General features: G+C 36.3%; 1 protein-coding gene across 1 annotated transcript in view; it reads right to left on the bottom strand.

Moving 5' to 3' along the window:
* Window positions 1–8262: 8262 nt before the first annotated feature.
* LOC130430729 (ladderlectin-like) overlaps window positions 8263–9325 on the bottom strand; it is a 28164-nt gene continuing 27101 nt past the window's right edge. Inside the window, exons 4-7 of the mRNA XM_056759878.1 lie at window positions 9110–9195; window positions 8905–9027; window positions 8653–8764; window positions 8263–8437 (exon numbers count right to left, since the gene is read on the bottom strand). Coding sequence (XP_056615856.1) covers window positions 8370–8437; window positions 8653–8764; window positions 8905–9027; window positions 9110–9195 — 389 coding nt within the window. The 3' untranslated portion in view covers window positions 8263–8369. The remainder of the gene's footprint in view (window positions 8438–8652; window positions 8765–8904; window positions 9028–9109; window positions 9196–9325) is intronic.

The raw sequence follows: 9325 nt of genomic DNA, 5'->3' as shown, positions 1-9325 counted from the left end.
GCACATGTGATAAACTAGCCAGAAGTCCTCCCACAAATTCATATTTCCTGCAGGAGGCGACCTGACAAATGTGCAAATATTGTTATAAGCTTACCTTTGTAAATCAGGGAAAGATAAGATAATCATTTTGAACATTGATATGTGATTTACTCAACAATTGATTTCGGATTATTTTTACCCAAAAATTATCACAGATTGCCACTTTAAAAAATGGTGTCAGTTTTGCCCCATCAGGAAATGCAAATGTAGAAAAACAAGCAGATTATCCAGAACCACATTTACAAGAGCAAAATACACCAACTAGTGTGTAAAAGCTGTGCAGTGTATAAACTTCACTACTTGTCTAGTGTTTGACTCCCATGTTGGACTGATCACTGGAATGATTTTAGTTCTCAAAGGCACAACTTGAATATACAATTTAGGCCCACAATATGTCAGTGTATTACACAGAAAAGCTGTCGGACTGGTTAATAAAGTCCAGGAAAGGAATATTAGGGCACGGGGTGATTGCTACAGACCGTAGCACACTGAAACTGTCACTGTTTTCTGTTGAAGACAACAACCCTAAATAAAGCTTAAAATGTGATGATGCAAATAAGACCTCTTTAAAATCTAAATACAGTAAATGATTCTCTGAATGTTTTAATGTCAAGGCTTTATTACACCAAAGTGATGTTTTTGTTAACTTTTTTGTTGCAGAATCAACGGAAGCAAAAGAAGCAGGAGGAGGAAATAAATCAGAAGACACAAACATAATGTTTATATCAATTACTGTGCTTTGCGTATCTGTGGTGTTGTTGAGTATTTTTCTCTTTGCGTATAAATGGGTTTGTAAAACATCTAGATCACAGGAGTCTTATCCTTCTTCTGAAGAGCTTTAATCTGTTAATCAAAATCATTACGATTAGTTTCTGTTCACACTATGGATGAGATCTAAAACTATACAGCTTAGCATGACGGGGATGCCACTATGGTTGCTCCTGCACCTGATTTGGTGGAAGTCAAACATTAGCAATTTTTCTGGTATCCCTCTTCTACCCCAACTTACTACTGATCTAATAAGATTGGGCAAGTAGGCGGCTATTTCCTCTGGATTTCTGTTACATGAAAACTACAGTCAGATTTGTTGCACTTGAACATGCAAGAATGTTTTCATAATATACCTTAAACAGTGTGTCATGTCTTTCTACATCATGTTAACATCATGTCACAACATGCACAGAACTTGTAATTGTTCGCATGAGAGATTACATTTTTTTGGTGATTCATTACCAATTCATATAGTTTATTACAAACAACATAAAAATACTTAATACACTTCCTGTATTTTTGTTTAAACTTTTTAAAGGATTAACATTTTAAAGTTAATTATTTGGTTATATCTTTGTCTGCCTTAGTGTTCAGACCTGCTTTTTTAAGGGAACAGTTAGATTTTTAGAGGCACAAAACAGTGACACCAAAGATCTTTATTTTTGTAAACCTGTTCTGAAAGTCTTTAATGTGTAAATGTATGGTACATGGTATGGTATGTGTTTGTGTTTCAGGTCTTTTTCTGTATTCCACAAATAGAAAATAAACAGAACAATCCAATAAATGTTAAATTTCTCTCATCTGTTCACCGATTATGGTTCAGAAATATAATCGGTTATTACTTTTTGATAAGGTTCTAAGCCCCCTCCTGTCATATTGCATGTTTTGCTTTTGATTTCCTGAACACGTCAGTTTGTTATGGGTAGTTTCGTCTTTAACATAAAACAGAGTATCAATAGATTCGTAAAGTCTTGAATTCTGTCGTGTAAAAAGGCCTGAATTTGAATTCAAAAATTAAAAACGCAATCAAACACACACTCGAAAGATGTAGATGTTATTTTAGTTATTTAAAAAATATATACATTTGTCACATAGCTCACTGTGTCAGCAACAACTGTAACCAGAGATGCGTGTGATATCATATTATATTGCATTTTATAATATTTTACCTTATTCTTTAACATATTATTTTTAAAATGCCATTTTCATGTAAAAGAAAACATGTCGTCATAATTAAAACATGTCTGGTTTACTATACCTTTTTATGATTTTTTAATTTTTCTTATAAAACTACTTTGAAAAATTGAAACACGTGGTATATATATATATTAATTTGAATGTGTTTGAATTTGATCATATTGAACAGGACACTTTGTGACAGTGTTTGTGTTTAGTTTAATAAAGGACCCACTTGCTTTACTCTCAAAAATAAAATACCTTCCTCTTCATTCTTTAGACAAAATGTGACAGACAAAAATTGCAAACCTTTCAGTAAATCCTTCAGCAGTGGTCTTCCTCCTTTGAAAAATAATGAAGTGAAAATGAAAAAAGTCAAAAACTTGTGTAGTTATCAACAAGTTCTGAGCCAGCAATATAAAAAGATATGGTCATTTCATTGCTTTTACTTGCCAAAACATTCCTCAGTCAGATAAACATGGAAAAGTTAATTTATATTGAGTAAATTACCTTGTTTGTCACAATCCGTCTCACTCTCTACCTGGTCTCTGATCCAATTTTCAGAAAACCGTACTAAACTTCTCTCATAAAAGGAGGAGCCTATTTGTTACATGTCAGCATGATTCTGTGTTTATCATCAGGTGATAGTCACATGTTTTTGAGCTTGTCTAATCGTTTTATCAAACCACAATGTATATGCTTGGCTGACCAACCATTGGAGTGGTTCCTCATAAGGGTTTTCTTTCATTTTCTTAATTCCTATCATATTTCAAGTGAAAAAATTACACTTATATACTTATTACATTAAACATTAGGCTCTAGTAATAACAATAGGAAGGGCCTCATGGTAGGCCTAAATGCTAGCATTTTACACATTTTTTTTATTTTTTTAATTACGAAAGACAATTATAACCCAGTGGCAACCAGCATTTCGTTTCTTATCCTTTTTATTGAAAGCCTTATTTTGGGGGAAAGACTCTTAATGTTAGAAACTGACCCTTACCTTTAGTAGGGTCTCTGCAGGTTGGAGAAATGGGCGTGTCGAAAGGTTTGCATTGGTCAAAGTTGCTGTTCCTTTCAAACTTAGTTGACCAATCAGCGTTAACCACAAACATACAACATTTACTTTAAACAGGAAGATCGCAATAAGGTGTGTAATGAAAAGGTATCAAATTGTGAATTGGTGATTATAAGCCCTTAAAAACAAAATAAAATTTGATCAGACAAATCTGTGTCTTTGATTAATTGCTTACTGCTAAATTACAGAATGTAAGCCTATAAGTAAAACGCTCTTACTCATCTAAAAGCATGTCTCTCAGTTTCCGTCTTTCTGCATGTTTTTGTTTACATATAATAAATTATACTAAATAAGTTGTACTAAAATGGTAGAAATCCCTTTTACAGTATGACTTGTTGTGGTTCTATCAGGAAATCAAGAAAAGTTAATGATTTTGAACTTATTGAAGGCTAGTGGAGTTGTCATAGAGACATTTAACCCATACACTTACCAGACAGAGAAACCAAGTGTGTATATTAAAGATAAACTGAGAGCGTACTAGACACCTGCATGTACTACAGCGGCAAACGTTAGCAAATGCATTTACTTGAAAACAAACCTGACACATAACATGAGTCTTCTCACTGTTCTGCTCCCTTTATACTAATGTACTTGTGACAACTAAAGAAAATAAGATGACAAACAGTTTAGTTTTGTTTCTGGCTAAAGATGTATAACTAACAAAATTTGCAAGCATACCCTATGCGTTCAAAAGGTAATGCTAAAAAATATAAATACACTTTTTAATAAAATAATACTACAAGAAAATTAAAGAGAATATACGGTATTAACTGGAGGATAACCTGTCAGTTCGTCCATCAATTGAGGGAGTGCGTGCAGTTTGGCCAGGTTCCTTGCACTAAAGTAAACTTTTTTTAAGAAGAATTGTGGTCCTAGACAGTGAGAAATATTTTTCTAGTCATTGTCAAAAGGAAGCTAATAAAACATGATACCTTACGTAAGTTATGTGGTCAGGGGGATCTTTCTGCCCCCACCTAAGCTTCGTCCACAAAAATGTGTCACAATGTTAAATTACAGAAAATGTGACTTTCTGTTGGCTCTGCAAATAATGAGTCACTTTACAATATTTTAATAATACATTGTACAATGGATCTATAACATTTTTACTATTAGTTTACTTTATTGCAGCATATTAAAGGCATATTTGTGTTGATAAGACTGAATGTGAATAAACTTGATTACAACACTTACCATCTATCTGTAGTCTGATGCGACTGCTGAATTTTGGAGGTGTATGTTTTTTCATACAGTAATAAACTCCTAATTCATTAACAGTGATGTTATTTATAAACAGATGAGTTTTATTTTGTACTGAATATTTCTGTCTGAATGTTGTGTTGAAGAATAAAGACGTTGTTGATAAAGTGCGTAATATCACAGGAGGATCTGGTACTTTCAGTAATAACCAATAAATGTCTCCTTCATCCAGATCACAGTTTATAGTCACATTTTGTCCCAAATCAGTCAATTGATCTGAAGTCTCTGCAGCTTGACACCACATGAGATCTATGGAAATCATCATCATTTCACCATTAAATCTACTGTCAACAAATAAAAAAAGCAGAAACTGATACTTTCAGTGAATGAAGACATACATTTTAAATCAATATTCTCACAGATACGAAGCTGTGATTATAAGGCCTATAAGTAAAACGCTCTTACTTATCCAAAAGCAGTTGTCTCTCAGATTGTTCCATCATTGACTGCTGTGATGAACTCAGCCTTGGAAAACATATACAATGCAATACAAAGAGCCACCAGCAATAATAGTCTACCTGTAAAGAGATTCAAGCTGACTGAGCTGACATCAAAATTAGTCTTTGACCCTTGTACTGTAGCAATGAATATATGGTGAGCCAGCCGTAGCGATACATGGATGATGACAAGAAAAACAAGTGCTGCACTTCTGATGACTGTCACTTGGCTGTGTACGAGTCTAAGCAGTGCTTGAAGTGGGGGGAAAAAATCTGGTTCTCTCTTGTGCACGGGGCCATATGCAAATTACCACATTTGACATTTCTAGAACAAATAAAAGCTGTATTTGGACATTGCTGGTACAACATATTTCTGTATTTAAGGAACCCTTTGCCAAACAACTAATTTAATAATGTTCAATACAAATTTGACCAAAAAAGTCATTTCATTACCTGTGAAAATAGTTTTGCCGTCTATTGAATTCTTCTGTTAATAAAATCCCTCATACACGCAGTCCGTGTTGGGTGTAACTAGTTACTAAGTAATTAGTTACTGTAATTTAATTACTTTTCCCTTGAAAAAGTAAAGTAAGGGATTACTCATATGTTTTCTGTAGTTTAATTACAGTTACTTTTGGTGTAATTAAACTAAATACTTTGTGAAATACATGCGTGTGCAATAGTGTAATTGAAATCAAAATACAAAGTCTTACTTTAAAATCTGTGCTTTAATGTATAATTCTCACATTTGTAATACTTTGGTCAGTTAATAATATTATTTATTTGAATTAATTAAAGAAGCCGTTTCATGTCTATCCTTGAATCACTTAACTAATCAAGGTTGATGTAGGATATAGAAAGTAATTAGTAATGAATAACTTAATACTTTTTGGACAGAGTAATTTGGACAGTAATCTAATTACACTACTGAATGTGTAATGAGTAACTAGTAATTAATTACTTTTTCACAGTAACTTACCCAACACTGCACGCAGTCATATCTTATGAATTATTTGCAAAATAAACTTATATGTTATGTTTTTAAAAATGTCAAGTCGAACACACATAACACTATGTGACAAATCACCTAAGTTTTAATATTAAACAGCAGAATTCCCAAAAGATAAGTAGTCGTTAAGTAAAATAAACAAACCCCAGCAAAAAAAAAATGAAAGAATGAATGAATGGCTCTGTATACTGTGTTAGGTTCCATGAGACCAGTCTTCTTTTTTGATTGCACTTATGCTTTTGTTGTTCTTATGCTGTCCCAATTGCTTCCATTGCCTACCCCAACTGTAAGTCGCTTTGGATAAAGCGTCTGCTAAATGACTAAATGTAAATGTAACCAGGCCAGAGTACAGATAGGAAAGAACCTGGGCAGAAGGAAGCTAGTTAAATGGCCGAAAGCAAACGAAGTGGCAGTGTGGCAGCAGCTCGACGAGGACCTCACCGCCATCCTAAAGCACTCACTGCGTGACCAGTTGGAAGCCAAGCTGAATTGCATTGGAGACATCCTGTACGTGGAGTGCAGAAGCAGGTTTGGAGTAGTGGCTGAGAAGCAGAAGGGAAGAGAGGGAGTGAGAGATCTAGCAACTGGTGAAGAGGCAACGCCAGCTCCGAAAGCAGTGGAGAAAGGCAAGCAAAGAGGAGAAGTAGAACCTGAAGCCACTATGGGAGGAGGTGAAGAAGAACCTAGCCAGCCGTCAGAGGGCAGACACATCCGCAAACGCAGAAGGAAAAGGATGCAAGTATGCAAGACAATTACTGGAGGATAATAGAAACGGGAAGCTGGAGAGTTTCATCAAGGAGCAGTACACTGACCCAGCTAAGTCTACTCCGCTGGGATCACCAGGTTATGTTCATTGTCCAGCCCCCCCATCCTGCCTGTTCAACGCTGATCTCCCCAAACTCAGTGAGGTAGTAGAAGTTGTACGGAAAGCGAGAGCAGCCTCAGGTCCAGGCCCCAACGGGATATCTTATAAACTGTACAAGTACTGACCAGGGTTTCAGATATTTCAAACCTCCTGAGAGTGGCCTGGAAGAACAAGTTTAACCCTTCAGAGTGGCGACGAGCTGTTACAGTGTTCATCCCGAAGGAAACAAACTCCACCACCACTAGCCAGTTCAGGAGCATCGCAGTCCTGAATGTTGAGGGCAAGATTTTCTCTACATCCTGGCCAAGAGGTTGACCACGTACCTCCTAAGTACATCGACACTAGCTGCCAGAAGGCAGGCCTGCTTGCTTCCCAGGTAGTGTGGAACACTATGCAATCATATGGGAGAAGATCCAGTGATCAAAAATAGAGAGAGGTGACCTGCATGTGGTGTGGCTGGATCTTGCAAACGCATACGGGTCCGTCCCCCATCAACTCATCGAGTATGCCTTGGACTTCTTCTACATCCCTGTCAGCATTCGTGCCTGGTGGCCAAGTACTTTGAAGACATCAAGATGAGTTGCATCCCATCAGGACTTCCTCACAGGCTGGCCACAGCTGGAAGTAGGCATTGCCATGGGATGTTCAATCTCTCCCATCCTGTTTGTTGCAGCCTTTGAGGTCATCCTGATGGGGGAAAGGGTGATGGTTGAAGTAAACTACAATCAGACCAAAGGCTACCATCAGTGAGAGGCTATATGGATGACATTACCACCATTCTCCAGACAGGAGCGTGTACAACAAGACTGCTGAAGAGGTTTGACGAGCTTGTGGGGTGAGCGAGGATGAAGATCAAACACGCCAAAACACGCAGCCTATCCCTCAGGAAAAGGATTAGAAGCAACAATACCATCTTTGTCGCCGGCGGTGAGGAAATCGCATTGCTGGTAAATCAACCAGTCTGTAGCCTGGGTCGTACCTTCACAGGAGATCTCTACGATAGGCAGATGGGGGAAGCAGTGAGGAAGCAGCTCGCAGATGGCCTGGCCAGGATCAACCTGTGGAGGATTCCCCCAAGCCAGGCTCAGCTTCCTGATCAGATCCACCTATGACACTCTACCTTGTCCCAGAAACCTCCACATGTGGTTCGGCACAGAAGAACTCTGCCCCCTTTGCAGTATCTTCCTCTTTTGAAATTGGGAAGCTATGATGGAAAGCCTGCAATCTTTAGCCAAAAAAGCATAACGACTAATGCTAGTCCTGAAGAGTTTTTAGTTTTAGTGTTTGTGCCAAAATTGTGTTGTTTGAGTGCTGTTCTGATCTGCTGAAGTAAAAATCTGAGAGTAGTAAGAAAGAGCATTCAAACAGTAGCAAAGTTGGAAGAAAAATTATATATAAATAAGACAAAGATAATAAAATAAATAAATGAACAACAAGCAAATCTGTTCCCATATGTTGGATCAGTGTGAATTAGACTTTAAATGACTGGATTAACAGCAATGAAAGGGCAGACTTTTAGTAAGTTTTAATACACAGTGTTCAAATGAGTTGCCCATACTATTGAATGTTAAGATTAATTGATCACTAAACTGTTTACATGACAAAAAAATGTATTCCACAACTCAGACAATTTGCTTTTGAAATGCTTTTATTGCTGTGAGAGATATTTTAAGTATATGGGAAGTTAAGGGATGATGTGATGGATAAATTCTAAAGGTGCACTATGATGAATTCTCATCAGCGGTTTTGAGCACAAATGTAACCCTTTGGCATAGTACAGGTTTCATCGTTCCAGCAATGGTTATCTGTAGGATGAAATGAAAATTACATTTACATTTAATAAATATAGTTATTGGACTAATGAAAGGTAAACCCATAAATTAGTCAACGACATTTGAATATATATATTACATATAAACAATATGTATTGTGCAAAAGTACAAAACTAGCTATTTTATTAATAAAGCACTGTAAATTGTCATGATTGAAAGGATTCATGAAACAAAAATAGAATTCTAACCTGTGAAGTTTATCTCCAGGCAGTGCTCATTACCTCCGCTATTGTTAGGTTCTGTTTTGCACCAGTTGGTGTAGTCAAATGGAGATCCGTCAGTCCACAGCCATTGTTTTTCCTAAAGAATGAGAAGAGCCAGTGACATTTAAACGTAATTTAAACATTTAACATTTAAACATTACAGTCTAAACTGACAAATTAGTCTGTTGTAACTGAAAACTGTTTGTATGTAAATTATTTTAAAGCAGAAATATTTACCATTTCACCATCATGACCTCCAATCCAAGCATATGTGTTAACAGGTACCAGACTCAGGAGAAACTCATTTTGTGCTTTACTGCGCACAGACGCAAGATTTGCATCAAGGCTTTGACAATTTTTCTAAAGAGAGAATTTTTTGAGTCATTACAAAATCAAACCGTTTTAAATGGAATGTTCTTGAAAAATGTTGAGATGAAAGTACCTCTGCTCTGACCCAGTTAACTGTCTGAGGGAAGAACTTGAAGCATTCAACTCCAAAAGGTGTCCATCCAAATGAACAGTCTTCAGCTATACAGTACATGAAATATTAGAGATTTACTCGCTGTAACACTGACATTAAAGTAAGGTTTTTTTTATTAAAGCTATCAGTTTTATACTTTATTTAGACAATAAAATGTCTTCTAATCATGACAATATT

The sequence above is a fragment of the Triplophysa dalaica genome, chromosome 10 (genome assembly GCF_015846415.1).
Source record: "Triplophysa dalaica isolate WHDGS20190420 chromosome 10, ASM1584641v1, whole genome shotgun sequence".
NCBI classification, from domain to species: Eukaryota; Metazoa; Chordata; class Actinopteri; order Cypriniformes; family Nemacheilidae; genus Triplophysa; species Triplophysa dalaica.
The sequence above is the reverse complement of the archived record's forward strand: the minus strand, read 5'-3'. Positions and strand labels throughout refer to the sequence as shown.